The sequence below is a fragment of the Odocoileus virginianus genome, chromosome 12 (assembly GCF_023699985.2).
Source record: "Odocoileus virginianus isolate 20LAN1187 ecotype Illinois chromosome 12, Ovbor_1.2, whole genome shotgun sequence".
Taxonomy (NCBI): domain Eukaryota; kingdom Metazoa; phylum Chordata; class Mammalia; order Artiodactyla; family Cervidae; genus Odocoileus; species Odocoileus virginianus.
In genome coordinates, this window is record NC_069685.1 from 67,586,115 (window position 1) to 67,606,796 (window position 20,682).

At 55.9% G+C, this 20,682-nt stretch overlaps 1 protein-coding gene across 3 annotated transcripts in view; it reads right to left on the reverse strand.

Annotated features, from left to right (window-relative positions):
- The window catches only part of MED15 (mediator complex subunit 15), a 44,324-nt gene extending 29,544 nt beyond the window's left edge, over positions 1–14,780 (reverse strand). For all 3 annotated transcript variants that reach the window (XR_011490818.1, XM_070475756.1, XM_070475755.1), the window contains exon 1: positions 14,625–14,780. Coding sequence is in view for 2 of the 3 variants with exons in the window: in XM_070475756.1 (XP_070331857.1) it covers positions 14,625–14,692 (68 nt within the window). In the remaining variant the exon portion in view is untranslated. The remainder of the gene's footprint in view (positions 1–14,624) is intronic.
- Positions 14,781–20,682: the final 5,902 nt, after the last annotated feature.

Genomic DNA, 20,682 nt, shown 5'->3' on the forward strand with positions numbered 1-20,682 from the left:
CCCAGCTCGGGCGGGCAGAGGGGCCAGCCGAGGGCTGCTCACAACCAGCACAGTCGATGGCAGAGTGGTGGCCGCCTTCAATTCCTGCCCTGCGGACACCCACATCCCCTCCCAACTCCAGTGCCAAGAGCAATGGGACCTGTGCAGGACGGAGGGGCCACGCCCGTCACCTTAGCCCCCCCAAGGCAAAGTTCCCACACGCAGGTCCTCCCAGGGGGACCAAGGAGATGAGCCCGACCTCATCAACCTCCAGCTCACGGCAGACGCCAACCTCACAGATGCAAACGCACGCACAGCAAGAGAACGAATCGGAGCCAAGTTTCCACCACGCGACGCCCTGCAGGGCGGCGGCCGTGCGCACAGCCGCGCTGGAGCCTGTCCTCGTGGCAGGACACGCCCAACGCCCCACAGAGGAGAGGACAGGCGCGCACTGTTAGAAAGGGGGGGCCCCTGCTCACAGGCCACCTTCTTCCCTGCAGGATGGGCCTCCCCGCCTTTCTCTCCAGAGCTGGGTTCACTGACAAAAGCCCTCACCCCCACAACAGAATCCAACAAGCCTGGTCCAACCGATGCCGTGAGATTCTGACAGTTCCAAACACACCCACAGCTCGGGCACCGCGAGCGTGCAGGGTGCTGCAGGACCACATCTGTCATCGCCAAAGAAATCCCAGGAAGGACGCCCAACGCTGAGAGAGATCAGTACTAGTGTGTGAAGAAAAGTGAAACGCCACGGAGCCACCCCACTGCCAGGTAACTCGTTCCCCATGTGAGGTCAGAGTCCCACTTTCTGCCCGCTTCCCCGAGCCTGCACCTGCGCCGGGCCCAAGAGGCAGCAACAAGTTCCTGCTGGAGAGGCAGCCAGAGTGGAGATCCACGCACCAGGAGACACGCAACTAGGCTCAGAAAGAGGCGACAGGAAGGCAGCGGGAGCACAAGGCCAGGCCACGGCAGGCCAGGGAGTGCGTGGGCAGGGGCTGAGGTTGGCGGGGCAGGCGATCCACGTGGAGGTGGGCTCTGAGACCCCAAGCATCTCAGACAGAGGTGACTGAGCAGACCCATCCTCGGGGGGAGCGGGGTGCTGCCCCTCTGCCCAGGCAGAGCTCCACTGCTCTCTGGTCCAGACCCGACCCACCACCCGGGCCCCCGAGCCCCCCAGCCGGAGCCCAGAACCCACCTGCAGGGACACACCAGGAACCCCCTGCAGCCTGGGCACTGTGCCCACCACCGCCCAGAAGAGACACCTGGGGGCCTCCTCTTCTCGGCTCGGTCCTCACCCCACATCTCACCATGCCTGGGCCGTTCTAAGGTGGCCTCTGCCTCCAGGCCTCCATGTCCAGCCCTCGTCCCCGACGCTGGCATCTGCAGCGCAAGGCAGACGCCCGCCGTGTGCCCCCAGGCCACGGGCCCTGGCCACCCAGACCCCCAGCGGTGACCCTGTGCGTCCCCCCTGCAGAGGGCGGACGGGACAGTGCTACCTCACGGGGTCATGCTGAGGTCACAGGAGGAACTGTCAGGCACACAGGCACAGGAAGCGCCAGGGTGTCAAGGAAGCCGGTCGGAGAAGAGTCTCACCGGAACCTCCCACCCCCGCTCCCGTCTCTCCTGACACCCTCCTCAAGGTGGCCTCCCCGGGTGTGACGGGCCGACTTCCCAGCACCCTGCCCCTCCCTCAGGGTCCCTGCGGAAGCTCCTGGCCTCAGGGAGACAGGATGCCCTCCACCCACCCAAAGGCTTTCATGCACCAAAGGAAACTTGCTCGATTTGGGAACCATGACAATGGAATCAGCCAATGGACCTCTGGGGGTGGGGGCTTCTGTAGCCCTGCCCCACTCCCAGGAGAGGCTTCCTGGCCAAGTGTGGCCTGTGTGTGCAGGATGCTTTTTTTCAGCCACCGGGAACAGAAGCCTGTGGCTGGCGGCTGACCCTGCACCGAGAGTAAGATCCGAATCACAGCAGCAGGGAGAACGATAGGAGGACATGCCACGCCCTCTGAAGCACACCGCTAGAGCACTTAGCATAGAGCAGGAAGGACTCAACAGGTGGAAGACGCTGAGGCCTGCCCCCAAGACCCCAGGGGCGAGGCCTTACACCAAGGCCACAGAAGCAGAGCCCGGAACCCAAGTCACTCCGAAGCTGACTGAGCCCCTTCATAACCATCACCAAAAGCCCCCTCCTCCCTGATCATCACTAACAAGCTTGACTCCCCAGTAGGCAAAGAGGCCCACTCCAGTGAACACCCTACCAGTGCCCCAACTGATCACTTAACACCAACCTTCCAGCAGGAATTTTCTTTGTCTTGAGGCTATAAAAATTGGCTATTAACTCAGGAAAACTAGCGACTCTCCCTTGCCTGTCAGGAGTTCTCGGCCCACTGCACTCACGGTGCCCACGTTATTTCTGCTCTTTGTTCTTAACAAATTCACTCCCTTCTGACATTCTCTATGTCTGGAGATTCTTCCCCTACCCGCGCTTGGACTGCCCCAACATTTGGGGTCCCATACAGGGCTCTGTGTCTGACAATTCTATTCCAACCTGCACTTGGACTGCCTCAACGGAAAAGAGGTTCCTCCCACATTTTTACCAGCCACCCGTCAGAGAGAAGAAGCTCAAGCCCTGCCCTGAGGTCCAAGGAGGGGTGCCAGAGCCCAAGGGCTGGGGGCGAGCTCCCCACACCTGCAGCACAGCCCGGGGAGCTGAGTGGTGAAGAATGGCTCAGGCCAGCACAGGAAAGAACCGTCCCGCCCTCCCTAGACGCCGTTGGGCACCAAGGAAGCTGGGGAGCCCACCTCCAGAGAGGAGAGGGAGTCACCACACTGGCCCCCAGAGGGAAGACAGCTGTGTCCAACTCGCACATCTATAGGGGTCATACTGTCAAGTCAGAAAGGACCTAAACTTTCTTTGGTTTGTCCCTTCAAGTATTACACTCTCTTAGGCACCGAATTCTTCAAAATTGTGAACTTTTTTGGAGAGGAGGATGATAAGGGATCAGCCAGAATGAAAAATAAATAAATATATACATATATAGGTTCCAGTGTGCGCTGTCGCTCTCGGAAGAGGAAGCCACCTGCATTAGAACAGAGCCACGTGAAGGGTGAGGTGCGAGCTTAAGTCATAATCCAAACAAACACATTCCCTGTAATAACCTCACTTGAATAAAACTAAAATAAGAGCTGAAAATCCAGGTTGGAAAGAGGGACAGAACCCGCAGGTATAATTTCCACTTGCCTTCACAGAGCCCTGTCAAGAGTGAGCAGCTGACCACAGGCTCCCACACACCTAACTCGACAGATAAAGATCCCCTGGAGAAACTCAGCAGAAAGAAGAAAATATCAAGAAACTACCTTTATTATCCCAGTATAATAGATAAGACATCGCATCCATTTAACAAGACAGGACACTGTAAAACCAGAAAAGTCAGACTACCCAAAAAAAAAAAAGTTCTTACAAATGAAAGTTTCTTAGAGGTTATCAGGCAAGGTCAGAGATAAAACTGAAGACGTTTCCAGCAGGGCAGAGCCAGAGTCACAGACAGGAGACAAAGACCACAGGAGGGCCAAGCTGTAAAGACCTGGGGAAGAACGCACCTCGGAGTGGCGGGGATGGAGCCCCCAGGAAACGAGTGGAGGGACATTCCTCGAAGTGCCGCCCTGAGCTAGGGAGCCAGGAGAGCTGCCCTGAAGCTCTCCGAGAGGAGAGGCGCCAGGCTCAACCTGGGGCTAAGCAGCAGCGGGACGGGGAGGGGGTGGGGGGGCGCGCGCATCCTCGAGGAAGCCCCTCCACCCAGGAGTCCGCGGGCATGGGGACTGACAGGTCTCCCCAGAGCCCCCCGCTGGAGGCTGCGGGCCCAAGGCACTGAGCCTGAGGAGGAAACCGCCAGGAGCAAGAGCCCCGACAGCAGGCCCCGTGGGGCACCAGCCTGGAGGGCCTCGCCCCCAGGCCGCTGGAGTGAGGTGGGGAAGGGCAGGCAGCCCTGCAGCACGGACAGGCCAGAGGACGCAGCCCTTGGCCAGTGTGGTCAGAGGCGCCGACCAGAGAGGGCCCGGCACACGGCGCCCCCTGCGGGAGAGACCACTTGCGTCGGTGCAGCCCAGCACCCAGGGCAGGAAACGAGATGCAGCTGCCTTTGTCACCAGCTGCAAGCAGGCGCTCGCAGCCTGAAAGGAGGCCGCCTGCCCGCCCTCGCAGCAGCTGGGAGCCTATCTCAAGCTACATCCCAGAGCTTGACTCCGTTTTGTCCTCTCGTCTCTGCTGGTCTGACGGAGGAGCTCTCCAGTTTCTGCTGGAAGATTTCCCAACGGCGGATGAGGCTCAGTGAAAGAACCAGACCTAATGAAGCTACCGCTGCTCTTGGGAGGGTGTGTCTTATTTGAGCTAGAGAAGCCACACAAGCTTCGTCATCTTCTCCACTCTGGATGTCTGACTCATCTAGGCCCTGACCCCGGGGCTCCAGGTCTGGGACCACGGTGGCTCCCCAGGTTCCAGCCCTGAGTGCATCCCAGCCACCCCCCAGGGCAACCACTGGGTAAGGACGGTCTGTGTCAAGCCAAGAGCTTACGAAAGTGCTTATCTCACATGATTGTGAAGTGTTCAGGAGGGGCAAAGTCCTGTCTCCCAGATCCGCACTTGATTTGGGCAGTGAGAATTACACGGTATTTGGGATGTGACCGAAAATAGACCAGGGGAGGGAGTGACAGGGAGAAGGAGATGAAACGCTGGTCCCATGATGTGAACTCTCCAAGTAGTGAGGAGACCGCACTCCCATGACCCCTACTTCTGTGAAGGGTTGGAGAAGTCCTAATGGAACTTTGAACAAGATAGGAAATAAAAGGGTCATCTCATCTGGTGCAAGCCTGCTCACACCCTCACCTTGCCAAAGACCCTGCCCTTGAACCACTGTTATAACCCTCAGGAACACAGTTTTTTAAGGCAGGAGCACACTGTGTCCCCCTCTGCCTGGCAAAGTAATAAAGTATCCGTTTCTACTTCACCCAGACAGACAAACAGGGTCATTTCAAGCACACAGGAAGATACTGTGGAGATGTGTGAAGAAGGCTCACATCCAAGAGTGTCCTGCAGTGGGGTCCTTCGGGCCCTTACACAGGGAGCGACCAAGTGGCCTAGAGAGCCTGGGCCTCTGGGACGGGGGAAGTAATAAGCCTCAGAAAACCTGCTCTAGTAACCAGAAGTCGGTCCAGTCCCTCCCCACCCAGACAGATCAGAAGGCTCGCTGGGTCTCAGTTCAGTTCAGCGGCTCAGTCGTCTCTGATTCTTTGTGACCCCATAGACAGCAGCACACCAGGCGTCCCTGTCCATCACCAACTCCCGTAGCCTACTCAAATTCATGTCCATCGAGTCAGTGATGCCATCCAACCATCTCATCCTCTGTCGTCCCCTTCTCCTCCTGCCTTGTTTTCCAATGAGTCAGTTCTTCCCATCAGATGGCCAAGTACTGGAGTTTCAGCTTCAGTCCTTCCAATGGATATTCAGTACTGATTTCCTTAGGATGGACTGGCTGGATCTCCTTGCAGTCCAAGGGACTGTCAAGAGTCTTCTCCAACACCACAGTTCAAAAGGATCAATTCTTTGGCGCTCAGCTTTCTTTACGGTCCAACCCTCACATCCATACATGACTAATGGAAAAACCATAGCTTTAACTAGATGGACCTTTGTCGGCAATGTCTCTGCTTTTTAATATGCTGTCTAGGTTGGTCATAGCTTTTCTTCCAAGGAGGAAGCATATATTAATTTCATGTCTGCAATCATCATCTGCAGTGATTTTGGAGCCCAAGAAAACAGTCTGTCAATGTTTCCATTGTTTCCCCATCTATTTGCCATGAAGTGATGGGACCAGATGCCACGATCTTAGTTTTTTGAATGTTGAGTTTTAAACCAGCTTTTTCACTCTCCTCTTTCACTTTCATCAAGAGGCTCTTAAGTTCCTCTTCACTTTCTACCATAAGGGTGGTGTCATCTGCATATCTGAGGTTATTGATATTTCTCCGAGCAATCTTGATTCCAGCTTGTGTTTCATCCAGTTCAGTATTTTGCATGATGTACTGTGCATGTAAGTTAAATAAGCAAGGTGACAACATACAGCCCTGACATACTCCTTTTCCGATCTGGAACCACTGTGTCTAGCCTCGTGAGAACTGGAACCATGGACACACAAGTCCCAGCCAGAGTCCCCCAGGGCAGCGACTGTGGTTGTGAGAAAGCCACCACTCAAACTGAACTCAGAGTCTTATTCCACTTCAAAAACATGGGGTCGTGTGTGTACTGGCATATTTAAAATGCATACACATCAAGTCATATACCCAAAGAAACAGGACTGAAGGAAAGAGATCAAAATGTCAGTAACATCCACCTCTGGGCAGAGAGAGCATGAAAAACACTCTGCTCCTTTGAAATCACCTGCAATGTTATCTGAACAGAATGAAGGGGCTTTGCCCACCAGCCCCACTGACTGAAACAGGAGCTGGAGATGGGCCAGCACTGCTGGGACAGGCTTCCTGCTCCCACATCCTCTCCCTCCGCTCCTCGCACGGTCCGCGAGGCCCAGTGCGGGGCTCCCCACTCCCCCCACGGGCGGGCGGATGCCCCTCACAGCCTGCACATTATCATCCGCGTCTCAAAGCCTCCCTCCTGTCGCTGCACTCGGTGGGTCTCCATCTGGGTGTGCATGGAAAGTTAACAAGGTGCTTGTGATGAAGGCAGCCTAACAAGGGCAGCAGCCCCCCTCAGAGCTGCTGGAAACGTCCCCGCGCGGGCCCCAGGGGACAGGACCGGGCGGCCGGGGGCGGGCTCATGCAGCTGTCAGGCGCACAGTGGCAAAGGGACGGGGGTGGCGCCGCGCCGTGGAGCCACGGCAGAGAGCAGAGCCTGTATCGCGCACGTGACCCTTAGCAGAGCCCGGACCCAGGGGTGCACAGCGTGGGATTCCAAGGACGGCAAGTGCGGGAGCAGACGTCTCCGTGGCCAGGAGGTCAGGAGAGCAGGGCCAGCTCTGCCCAGCTGGAGCACCAGGTGCCGGCTGTTCAGGACGCAGCCTGGGCGGCGGATGGGCTCTGCTTCCACACACAGACGCACGACGGGAGTCTGGGGGGCCCTGAGCAGGGCCTCAGCCCCACCCTCAGCTTTAGTGCCCAAGCTGACCTCAGCCCCAGGCAGGGGTCCCCGCGTCCTCTCTGGGGTGACTCTCAGTACCTGATGGCTGTGAAGGGCCCCCGGTGGCCCGCAGGGCTTTCTCTCCCCTTGACAACGGGGGCTCCAGCCCACACCCGGCGGCCAGAGCACTTCCTCACACCGCACCTCTTATGAGGACGGAAAGGGAGTTGGAAAGAGAGAGAGGACGGGGTCAGCGGGGATGCGGCCGAGCACTGCCCCAGCCCCGGAGTCTGGAGAGGCTTCGGAGAGCAGTGCGCCCTGGGCAGCGCCTTATGCCCCTGCCTGCCCCGTCTGGCCTGGATGCTGAGGGGCTGAGCAGAGGCCACTGGGTCACACCCCACCCCGGTCCTTACCCTGGCCCCCAGAACAGGAGGAGCCTGACAGCACCCGCTGCTCTGCACAAAGTCGGAGCAGAGCCCGGCGAGGACCAGCGAGCGGAGAGAGGATACACCCGAGGACTCTGCTGTCACAAACAGCCTCAAAAACGAAAGGCTCAAGCGTCTTCTCCAAGGACTCACTGTGCCAAGTTACTGCACCTGGATACACAGCTCATTCAGGCAGAGTCCGCTATTGCCAGGCCCCGCCTGGGTTAGCAAGGCACGCCTTCTTTTGCTTGCCTTTGGCAACACCCCACAGACTGAGAGACCCCTGACCAGGGGCGGAATCCGCACCCTCGGCAGTGACAGGGCCAAGCAAGGGGCCACCAGGCGTCCTCATGAGCAGAGCTTCCTTATCAAAGTGGGGGGTGCGTCCCCCCCCACCAGAGTTGTGGTTTCAAGGTAATCACGCCTGGGCTCCTAACTACCCTCCCCTGCCTCTGGGACCAGGTACTCCTCTGCTTATCTGCTAAACAGAACCATCCAGGAACAGCCTGGATTCCCGTGTCTACATGGCTCCACACTGCTTTCCACACCCCTCCCTGCAGCCGCCCGGCATCCCTCACCTGAGACAAGGCACCTAGGGGTGCGCAGGACACTGAAGTGTGACCAGGTCCTGCTCCCCACAAACTTCTAACACGGCTGGCAAGGCAAAGTAAGTGGCCACGAGTGTCGAAACAGCAAAGGAGAGTTCACCTGTTCCGTTCATGCCAGGATGCATCCAATCAGGGTCCGACAAACTCAGGAGGAAGTAGGACCACTGTGAGCGGAGCCATCGGGGTCAGGAGGAGGGATGATGCCAGACCTCCAGCAGGGAAGGAGACACGCCTACAGCCAGGGGCGTGGGGCAGGGGGGTCTGGCGGGGGCAGAGGCAGGGAGGGAGCCTCGACAGGCAGCTTCAGATGGAAAGCAGAAGCCTCTCAGCAGGGGTGGGGAGGGCAGAACCGCCTTCAGACGGCTGTGCTGGCACCAGGCTGGGCGAAGGAGGCTGCCCACCCTGACTCAGGGCACGGGCAACTCGCCACCTCACGGCAGCTGGAGGAGACCACGGCCCTCCCCCTCCTCCCTGCACACAGGGTCTACCTCTCCTTCAAGAGATTTCTAACTGCAAATACACGTTGACTGTTAAACTACACAGTACCCACGTGTACTACAAATTACAAAGAAAATTAAAATCACTCAGACAACCAGCCAAAAGCAACGACTTAAACTCAACCTGCACCCGACGTCCACGGCTCGTGGGGACGCCAGCTTGCCTGCATCCCGCATGCGTGGTGCTGTGACTTTTTCAGACTCTGAGACGGGCGCCCATCAGGGTGACCCACTGTCACCCCAGCAGAGGCAGGAAGCAACTGTGACTCGAGAATGTTCATGATGTTCCTGCCTGGAGGGGCTCAGACCAGGGGGTGACAAGAATTCCAACAATCCAGATGCAAACTGTAGGTGAGGCAGTCATGGAGAGCGGGGGGCGGGGCAGCCCACTGGGAGTCCTGGGAGGGTGAGTGGCATGGGGCCTCATGCTGAGCCACGGACGCAAGCAAGGTGGGGCAGCCATGTCCAGAGCTGGGCGCCCGTGAGGGTCTGGGGCAGCCTGGCACAGCAGGGGCGGCAGGCACGCAGGCACAGACTCTGGAGGAGGGATCCCGGCGCAGAGCTGAGTCCACCGGCTGCCACCCAAACATTCTGGGTGTCAGTGACTGGGGACAGAGGGGGGAGTCCTTGAGGCGAGAGCTGACAAGCTGAAGCCGAGTGCTGAACACGCAGGTGTGGCGGGGTCTTTACTTGTTTCTACGACACATTTTGAATTTTTAAAAAGCCATCAGAATTCCTTTAAGAACTGACCTTTTGGGTTCATAACCAACATCACTGCCCTGAGAGATGCTCTTCTGGGGCAGGTACCCCTTGCCCTTCACGACGTGGTTACGGTCCTTCCCACCCTAGAATGCCCACTTAGGGTCCTGGACCAGCCACGGCCACCAGGTCAGGAATGGCACTAACAGCGGGACAATTTCCAGCCAGGAAGGGATGTGAGAGCTGCACTGGTGGGGCTGGAGGCTGGCTGCAGCCCATGAGGCCAAAGGTCAGCGGGGCTTGTGGTGCTGTGTCAGCCACCCTGTGGGACCCAGTGACCCATGGGGAGTGGCTAAAATTGCCAACAGGATGGCCACTGGCAGTGGTTCCACCAAAGCGCTCTCGGCACATCTGGCTTGGGTTAACTTCCATCCCCCCAGTTTCCCCAGAGACGTGACCACTCTTTCAGAGAAAAGGCAGTTTGCCTCGAGGCGGTGGGTGAGCCAACAGGCCAACTCCTGCAGCAGGGCGCAGAGCACACCCCCACGTTTCAGCTGCCATAGAGAAAACCCTGGGTGACAGAGGGCTCCCGTCCCCTCAGGTCACTCTCACCTGGTCTAGGGGAGCAGAGCCAAGGCCCAGGACCCTGAAGTCAGCGTCTCACCAATCGCGTTCTGGCTGCTTCACTGGGACTTACGGTGACCAGACAGGGGCCCAGGCCTTGGGGCCCAGACACTCTGGTGGTGGGCTGTACCCAGACGCCAGCCCAGCCATGTGGCTGACACCCGGCGAGGAAGAAGGTAATGGTCTCAGCAGCCTCCACGCTGGAGAACAAGGCCAGAGTCACACCATGGAGGCCTGGGGCTGCTGCAGCCTGTGAGCCAAGCCAGGAAAAGCATCGGCCAAGACTCAGCGGCTTCTGCCGGAGGGAGGGACCACAGGCCACAGGCAGGCTCCAGACATGCAAGCTTCAGGACACTCCCCTCCATCTGCAGACCTCTCCAGACCCGTGCAAGGTGCTGTCTGGTTGTTCTCTTCAGCTTTTGTGCTTGTTTTATTTTGTTTCTGGGTAACAGCACTCGGCATGCTCCTTCCAATCTAGGCTGAAATCTCCGCGCCTCCTAGGTCGCAGACCTGGATCTCCCACGTCCCTTTGGGGCTGTGGCAGAAGAGGCGGCTGACCTGTCACTGACCCCCGCCCGCGACTCCCCTCCGCGCTCCCTCCCTGACCCCGGCCCCCGACTGGAGCCCTGACCGGGGCTGCCCTCCCCTTGGGATCTGTCAGCCCAGCGGACGTTCACTCACTCCACGCCTGAAGGTGCAACCCGCTGCACTCACGCGTGGCAGGTATCAACACAAAACTCAAGACAAGTCTCTGGAGACGCTTAAGGCAGCCCTTTCTCGCATTCACTGCTCACCTACCCCATGGCAGGCAGAGCGCTGCTCACTTCTCACACATGCTTGTTCTCCAGAAGCCGACAGACCGGACATGTGTGCGCCACACCAACCCAACGACCCCAGGAGGCAGGTCTAAGGCCCACAAAGGCCAGCTGGGGGCCCTCAGGGGGCTGCTCTTGCGGTCCTGCGGGGAAAGCAGGTGCTCCACAAAGAGCCCACCCGAGCCCACTGAGAGATGCACAGCCGCCCTCCCCAGAGGCCCCTGTAAGCGTCACTGGGCCCTCACCACCTTCATCAGCCCCTCCTCCCGCCAGGGCCCAGGGTAGGGGCATCAGGTGACACATCACTGCAAGCCCCCAGCCCTCTGTTCCCCTCCCGCCAGCCCTGTGAGACGGCCTGGACTCCTGCCTTCGAGGGATGACCAGAAAGGTGACGTGCCCAAGGTCACTCAGCTAGCAAGTGGAGAAAGTATAGCTCCCGAGCTTCAGAGTGCGTGCTGGAGCCGGCCGCCCAGGACAGTGGCTGAGACGGCGGCTCACGCGGCCGCCAGGACGCCGCCCGCTCCTGCACGCTTCGGCAAGTGCTTCACACGCCAGGTGTCATTTTCACAGGATTACAGTCTTGCGGGAAACTCAGAGGGCCAGAGACACATTACAGGGGGTGACCCACTCTAAGCAGGGTGGGCAGGACCTGGAGAATTTGATACTGAAGCAGACCTATCAACAAAGAGAAGGAGCTAGCCAGGAATACAGCAGGGGGAGTCTACCCGTTGTGGAATTCTTTAAATACTCCATGATATACTGTTTAAAGGGAAAGAAAAAGAAAGAATTTGGAACGTGCAAGAAGCTGAAAGACCACAGAGGCTGGACAAGGGCGGGGGTTCAAGAGAGGTGGCGAGACACGGCCGGGCCAGCCGGAGCCCTGTCCTGACGCTGAAGACAGTCACGAGGAGTTGTCAGCAGGGCAGTGGGGAGCGAGGAGAGGCACAAGTCGGGGAGTGGGGGGCTATGGAGAGGCTGCCCCGGCGTCCCTGCAAGGCCTGGGAACGAGCCCCACAAATGCTGCTTTCCACAGTGGAGTCGGAAGCTGCTTCTTCAGCCCGTGCTCTGAGCATGTTCTCTCCAGAGCGACTCAGAGCTGGGTGAGGGCAGGGCGCTGCTCTCAGAGGCTCCCCTCCCTCTGCTACGTCCCAGTTCTCTACTTGACTTTCCTCATTCAACTATAAACTACTTCCACTCAAAACATTTCCCAAGGGACCACCCCGGTGGTCCAGGTACTAAGATTCCGGGTTTCCACTGCAGGGAGCACACGTTCAATACCTGGTTGGGGAACTAAGATCCCACATGCCCTGTGGCACAGACCAAAAAAAAACAAACAACAAACTAACAAACCATTTCCCAAGACAGCCAACTTTAAGCACCAGCATAAACACTGTAGAAAGTCAGAAGTAACAATATGCCAGGTGTCCTGACCTTCTTTTCTAACTCTGTGAACACCATAAATCAACCAAGAATCACACTTTCAAAGTGAAACCCAGAGAGAAAACAGAAAATCTGAGAACTGAGAACACCCACAGAAGTGAGGCAGACAGCCTCCAAAACTGCTCATCCTGGGGTCCCCACCGTGCCCAGGCCCTAATCCTGAATATGCCCACAGCAGAGGCAGAAGGGCCTCTTCAGATCTAATCAAGGCACTGACTTCAAAGTGGGGACAACATCCTGGATTATCCTGGTGAGCTCAATCTACTCTGAGCCACTAGCAGAGTATTATTTTCTTCTGGATGGGGCAGAAGAGCCCACCCTTGCTGGAGCTGGGCACGTGGGTGTGGGAAGGAATAGAGCCAGCCCCTGGGAACAAAGACAGACCGACCCTGGCAAGGTTAACAGTGAGGAATGATTTTGCCTCAGTCCTCCAGCTGTGTGGAACTGAATTGTCAACAACCTGAACGAGCCTGAAAGCAAATTCTACCCCAGAGCCTCCAGGAGGAAAGGCACCTGCCAACATCTTCACTTCAGCCCTGGAAGACCCTGGGGAGAAGACTCAGCTGAGCCCACTTCTGATCTACAGAAACTGTTGGGCAATAATACACCTCAGTTGTTTTTAAACAAAACGAATTGTAGGCAGCAACAGGAAAGTAATATCTAACCACCAAACTAGCAAAAAAAAAAAAAAAAGGGGGGGCCCAGGTTCTCTGGAAGCAGAAGGCTGAATTAAGAAGTACTCAGTCTGTCCTCTTTAGTGGTCCCCCAGCCCTCAGACACTCCCCTACCTGCCCCACTTCAGGGACAACTCATTCCTTCCATCTTAAACTCCAGGCTTCCTCCAAGAGAAATCTCTGCCCTGGGGGCCTTTCTTCCAGGAGCCCAGAAGCTGGCCAAGCCTCAAGATTGCACTGAGTCTGTAACATGGGCAGAACCATCCCAAACAATTCCACTGCAGAGCCCGGCCAAGTTCTCCAGTCCCCACTGCCTGCCCTGGACTGCCGGCTTCCCTGCCTTCCCCCACTTCCTTCCTTCCACAGGGCTGCACCCCACCCCCTCCATCCAGTTAGTCAGCAAGGACCATCCATCTGCACCCGCTGTCCTCTTTCCCTGGGATTGTCTTCCTCTTTCAGTTTCCAGCACTGTCTCATGCAGGCCTTTATAAGTGCTTGCCTGACCAAGTCACTCCTCAACGATTTTCTGGAGCGATGAGAAAGACAGGGCTCTAGCAGGGGGAATTCAGGCATGAAAAATGACAGGTCCCCAGACCCCCCAGAGCTCAGAACTCTCGGAATGGCCTTCCTGGCCTCTCTCCTCTGTTCTTGATCCGGCTGGGGTGGGAGGGTGGGGAAATGGAGGGATCTTCCCAACTCTGGCATCTCAGCACCTCCAGGCAGGCCCCGTGCCAAACAGAGGCTCACCTCCCCAGAACTGCGCTTCCACCACTAACTGGCCGCCCCCATTCGCCCTGGTTGCATGATCGTCTCCTGAACCCCCATGACTCAGCCTAGAAGAGTACCACCCCGCTGCGCGGTGGGGGCTCACTCTCTCCAAGCCTCAGCTGGCGGTGACGGCCCTTCCCACTCCTACTCGTCTTTCTGGGGCTCGATTTCTGCGTCGCCTACTCCCCAAGGCTGCTCCTGGCCTGCTCAAGCGAACTGTCAATTCCAGTAGGAGAAAGTCGGCGCTGTAACTGCGCCCCGAGGCGGCGGCGCGTCCCCCAGGAGCAGGGGCTGACCCCCGCCGCCCCGGCAAGCCCTAGCAGAAGGCAGTAAACCCGCAAGTGGCCGCTGCGGAGAAGCAGGAGCTCGGCGCGCCAAGCGCCCGGGCGACAGGCAGCCCCTAGCCTCGAGGGGTCAGCAGCTAAGACTGGGAAGGAGGCAAACAACCCCAGCTCTTCACGCCCACTCCCGACCGAAGGTCGCTTCCTGACGGCCTCTTCCTGTCACCCTCCGGCGAAGCCCGCGGCGGGGAGGGGGTCCCCCGCAGACTCCCGCCCCCACCGCCCCTCCCGTCCGCCCCCTCCGCCCTCAGGCGCTTCTCCGAGGAGGAATCGCGAGGCGCCCAGCGTTGTGGACGCCGCCACGGGAGGCCCCGGGTTCCTCCGTCCGCAGTGGGACGCAGAGGGGGGAAAGGCCGCCGCCTCCAGAGCACACGAAGGACGAACGCGAAAGCTCAGGACGATGACTCAGAAGCCGGGGCTCGCCCGCTACAAAAGTACGGCTCATGAAGGCGAACCCGCGGCCCAGAGGGGAGGGAGGGGTGGGCGGCGAGGGCCGTGTCCCGGTACCCTCCACGGTCCGACGCCCAGGACACAGCTGTCCGGCCGCGCCGCCCCCTGCCGCGAGGAGAGCTGAGGAGACGGCTGAGGGGAAGGGCGGGGGTCGCGCCGCCCCCCCGGCCTCTACTTACATTTGGCTGACCAGCTTCTGCCGGAAGGCGGCGCTCCGCCAGTCGGTCTCCTGCCCCGAAACGTCCATGCCGGTGGCCCACTCACACCTCCCGCGCCCCGCTCGGCTGCCGCCGCCGCTGCCGCCTCAGTCGCGGAGCCAGGCCCAAACCCGGAAGCGGTCGGCGGCGCCTCGGCCGCGCCGGAAGAGGAGAGGGGATTGTGGGAAATGGGGGCGCGCGCGCGCGCTTGTGGGAAATGGAGTCCGCGGGCGCCCCATCCCTCGCCGCGCTCCGGGTCACCTACTTGGCTTGTGGCCCTACTGTGTGCAGGTCCCGTGAGCCCAGGGCATCTGCACCGCTCGGGGAGGCGGCGCGAAGCCGCCCGCTATCCGAGCGGATGTCTTGGAGACACTGTTTATAAGAGATTTTTCAGCACCTGCTCGGCCCTTCCTGCGGCACAGGCTTTCCCGTCTGGCCCAACAGCCTTGTCCGTGGAGAACACAGTCCAGATGCTCACCAAAGGCACACGAACGTGCCGAGTGGAGGAGGCAGGGGGAGCTGGAGGAGAGGCCGGCGGGAATGGACCAGGGGGTGGGGTGGGGGTGAAGCCTGAGGATACTCTTAGGAGGATGGAACCTCTGCCGGGTTGATCCTATGGGGCTTTGTGCCCCTGGGGAGGGAACGCAGGTGACAAGAATCCTGAGCCCAAGTGGACCACAAAGGCTATTGAGTGAATGAGTGAATCACCAAGATGGGCCTCATGGAACGTGAACTGAACTGACACCTCCCGATGCCTACTAAGCGCCGGGCCCAGGAGGGGCTGTGTCCACTCTGTCCCTGAGCCCCAGGCAGGGGTATGGGACAAGGGATTGGGAGAGGAGGCAGTGAGCAGCTTCCCTAGAGGGGCCCCTCTTGTCCTCAGGTTTCAGGTCTTGCAGTGATGGAGAGCTGTTCACATTTTCAAACTTTTTTGTTCTCATTCTTTCAAAAATAATTTTTAAAAATTCTGTCCTGGGAATTCACTGCCAGGCCAGCTGTTGGGACTGTAAGCTTTCACTTGACAGGGTGCAGGTTTGACTGCTGGTGGAGAACTAGGATCCCACACGTGTCCAGGTGAACAAAAAACTTCTGTCCCTGCGGTGATCAACTTTTGCTGGTTTGCCCAGGACCTCCCAGTTTTAGCTCCTAAAGCCCATGTCTTGGCCACCCTCAGGCTGACTGGAATGGTTCATTGCCCTGTCTCTGTCCCTCTTGCACGTTTAATAAAACTGAAATCTAATACACATATCATATAGCTCACTCTTTTAAAGTGTGCTTCAACTAACCCGTGTTGTGTGCTAATTGTGTTCAATAAACCAAGTGATTCATGAATTAAAGATTGGTTATGTATATTGTATATCTCCAATTCAGTGATTTTTTTTTTCCTGTCCTTACTGTTGCTCCCTGTGACAAAGAGGCTCAGAACATTGTCAAGAATTTATCATCAAGATAAACTTACGTGCTATCCCCTTTGGTGTTTGCTTCAGACTTCTATTTCTACTTATCCCTTTGTCTGGGGTCCAGAGGTGATGACAACTTGGTTAGAGTCTGGATGGTGACTAGGGAAAGAGAGGCAGAGACAGCCACAGACCTTCTGGCCTCAGGGAGAGAGGGGGAGAGACAGGAAGATAGGTCCTGAATGGACTCTGGGGAGGAAATGGCAAAGGATGCTGAAGCTGACTGGAGGCAGGATCCTTTCCCAAGCCACCCGAGGTGCTGGGCCAAACCTCTACTCTGCTGGTTCCCAAGACCACCTTGCCATAGCTGGACCCTGTCACTGGCCACACACTTGGTGGATACCATGCTGGGCCCTTCAGGAGGCAGGAGCTGGAAGCTTCCCTCTAGAAAGCCTTGCATACCCTCCTGGGGGCTCTGGCCCTCCCCTTCCAGCCTTGCACAGGGACCCCTCTAGTCCCTCTCCTCACTCTGGTGCTTAATCCTGGAAGGTGCTGGCCTGCCCCTCCTGAAACCACACACCTCAGATAGGGGACTGGACCCGGCCAAAATCCAGACTGAGCCTCAAACCCACTGTCTTTTCATTGGAATTGCACATCTGGTCTCAGGACTTAATGAAGCTAAGGTTCTTTATGTCTCCAGGCAGGAGGAATTCAGCGAGAGGCAAAGTGACAGGTAAGAAATGGATTTATTTAGAAGAAACACTTTCCATAGATAAAATACAGTTCCTCTCGAAGGGTGGGAGCAGTCCCAAAATATGTGGTGGTTAGTTCTTATGGGCTCGGTAATTTCATAGACTAATGAGTGGGAGGGTTATTCCAACTGTTTTGGAGATTGGGTGGGGATTTCCAGGAACCAGGCCACCACCCACTTTTTGGCCTTAGATGTCAGCCTCAGGAGGAGGAGGAGAAGGGGACGACAGAGGATGAGATGGTGGAATGGCATCACAGACTCAATGGACATGAGTTTGAGTAAATTCCAGGAGTTGGTGATGGACAGGGAAGCCTGGCGTGCTGCAGTTCATAGGGTTGCAAAGAGTCGGACACGACTGAGCAACTGAACTGAACTTGTCAGCCTCAGAAAATTCACAGCACCTGTGAGCACATCATTTAGATGCTATTATATTACAATAGGTGCATAATGAGGCTCCAGGTCCACTGGAAGTCGAATCTTCCACCTTCTTGGACGTTGGCAACTCTAACTAGTTTTTGTCCTGTCCTCAAGGGCTATGTTGTTCTTTCAAAAGTTGTGCCCTGCCCCCTTCTCTCGTCTCACTTCTACGCCAGCACTCGCCAGATGTAACCCCTCTTCTGTGTTTGTCTTGGAGCCTGCAATCAGTTATGAATGTGGAGGTGGCCAGCAGTTGTTGCTTCTAAAAGCAACACATAGTAGAAACTTTATTTTTTATTGGAGTACAGTCGCTTTTTTTTGGCTTCCTTGCTGGCTCAGTGGTAAAGAGTCCCCCCGCCAGTGCAGGAGACTCCCACCTTCTGAGATGGCCTGCACTCTTTCCGTGGAGTGTTTCTCTCTAAATAAACCCACTTCTCACCTATCACTTTGTCTCTGACTGAAGTCTTTCTGTGATGACACATAAGTAACTTGAGCTTCATTACATCCTGAGAGCAGGTGTGTGATCTCGATGAAAAGAAGGTGGGTTCAGGGACTTCCCTGGTGGTCCAGTGGCTAAGGATCCACCTTTCAATGCAGGAGATGTGGGTTCGATCCCTGGTCGGGGAACTAAGATCCCCCTATGCCACAGGGCAATTAAACCCAGGCGCCACAACTACTGAGCCCAAGTGATCTGGAGGCCATATGCCACAGCTAGAGGAAGTCTGCACTCAGCAATGAAGATCCAGCCAAAAATGCATTAATTTTTCTCATTTTTAACATTAATTTAAAACATTTTTTTGAAAAGGTAAAATCACAACTCTCATTAACTCATTGATGAGAAAGCTGGTAACTTCTCAGCAGCATTTTAATATTCAGGAGTATTGACATTGTGGGGGTGTGTGTGGGACCAGTGCTCACTGCTCAAAAGCCAATAAGCAGACCATGCTGATGGAAAGGAAAATGTGCTTTACTTTAAATGCTGGCAGCTGGCAGGGTAGGGTGGAGACATCTGTCCAAAGGCAGACTCCCCACCACCCATCCCACCCCTGGCCAACCAGTGGGGCAAGAGCTTTTATAGACAAAAGTGTAGGGGGTGCACTCAGGGACCACGTGCAGAAACAGCACAGTCAGCTCTGACAGTCATCTTCAGATTGGACACCAGGTGGTCTGACCGGCATCATCTTGATTGTTTTATGTCCAGCTCATCTTTAGTTCCAGGGTCAGCTTGTTCCCATTTCTTTGAGGCTAGTTTTCGGAACTGTGGCAGCTTGGGTCATGGGTACAGTCTGGTCATCATGGAGCTAACTTCTTCCACCTGGGGTTTCAGTATCTGCGAGACAGCTCACAGGATGTGGCTCAGAATATTACCTGCAGTCCTCAAGAAAGAGCTGAAGGTCCTCGACTATGCTGGGTGACTACATTATTGTTATTTGGTCTCTTTTGACTGTTCTCCTTTGTTTCTGCATTTCTCATCTATCTGATTAAACCTACTCTTTGACTAGGTTCTCTACAGACAAGAGGCAGGCGTAGGACACGGTGTGTGGTTGGGGGTGGACAAGGACCACAGGGTCCTGCTCAGTTTCAAAATGAATGTGCAAATACAGACAAGACTGACCTCTCCCACAGCAGGTGAGAGAAATCAATGGGATCTCCCCCCACCTGGCAGAATTTGCACGTCTAGGGACAAGAATTATTCTGCACTGTGATTATCTGTAATGCACAGAGTTGTAAACTACTTCAGTGGCAAGGAAATCTGATAACCTAGAGGAGTGTGGTCCAGAAGATGCCCAGTTCTCTCTTGAAGCACACAGTTCTCCCTAAGAGTATATCACATAATCTTTACAGGTTTTTTTTACCTTTTTTTCCCAAGCAGGTAGCACTTTGTGTACACTGCAGTGATTGTCACATTATGAATTGCAAATCCAGGTAGGGTGAGGCTACAAAACAAAGGACCCAGTTTCTTCAACAAGTAGAAAAATACAGGCTGCCACACTCTCCCTCTACGACAGACTCCACTCATCTGTGGAAGGTGCTTCTCTCTGAATCCGAAGAAATCTACTTCTTATCTAAAAAAGAAAAGAAAGAAGAAGAAAAATACAAGTGAAGAGGAACCCAAAGATAAACAAAGATAGGCTTCAGAGGTACCCCATCCTAAGTCACTGCAGTCATATCCGACTCTTTGTGACCCCATGGACTGTAGCCCCCCAGGCTCCTCTGTCCATGGGATTCTCCAGGCAAGAACACTGGAGTGGGTTGCCGTTTCCTTCTCCAGGGCATCTTCCCGACCCACAAGAGACCCATGTCTCTTGTGTCTCCTGCAGTAGTAACAGGATTCTTTACCACTAGCATCACCTGGGAAGACCAGCCAGAGGCACCCCACCTGTCTGCAGTGCCAGGACCTTGTTTGAACCTTGATGCCAATAAATTTCAAAATTCAGCGAGGAAGGACATGTAGAGAGCAGTTGGGAAATGCGTTTACTTGACTGTTTGGTGAAGTTAAGAAATTATTATTGGGAATTCCTTGGCGGTCCATTGGTTGGGACTTCATGCCTTCACTGCTGGGGCCTGGGTTGTATCCTTGGTCACTTGGTTTAAAAAAAAAAAGGGGGTCATTGCTACATCACAGCCTCTAAATTACCTGCTTCAGGTCAGGTACCAAACTGGTTTATTTATGGATACATGCTGCCAGAGAAGGAAGTGTGAGAGGATGGTCATGTCCCAGCAATCAGGTGAGTCCCTGGGACCAGCTGCCAAATGAGGAGCCTTGGCCTCATGCAGGGAAGAAGTCAGGAGTAAGCCACAGTAGGGTGAAAGCGAGTTCACTTACAAACAGGTTCCATGGACAGAATGCATCCCTCTCAGAAAGTGAGATGGTCCTGGGTTGTGCGGTGTTTATTTTTTACAGACTGGGTGACGACAAACCTAAATAGCATATTAAAAAGCAGAGACATCACTTTGCTAGTCCATCTAGTTAAAGCTATGGTGTTTCCAATAGTCATGTATGGATGTGAAAGTTGGACCATAAAGAAGGCTGAGCGCAGAAGAATTGATGCTTTTGAACTGTGGTGTTGGAGAAGACTCTTTAGAGTCCCTTGGACTGCAAGGAGATCAAACCAGTCCATCCTAAAGGAAATCAACCCTGAGCACTCTTGGAAGGGCTGATGCTGAAGCTGAAGCTCCAATACTTTGGCCACCTGATGCAAAGAGCTGACTCACTGGAAAAGACCCTGATACTGGGAAAGACTGAAGGCAGGAGGGGAAGGGGACGACAGAGGATGAGATGGTTGGATGGCATCACCCACTCAATGGACTTGAGTTTGAGCAAGCTCCAAGAAATGATGAAGGACGGGGAAGCCTGGCGTGCTGAGTGGCAAAGAGTCAGACATGATTTAGGGACTGAACAACAACAACAAATTTCAGTGGCTAAGTGGGAGTATTATTTCAACTCCTCTGGGGAAAGGATTCAGTTCAGTTC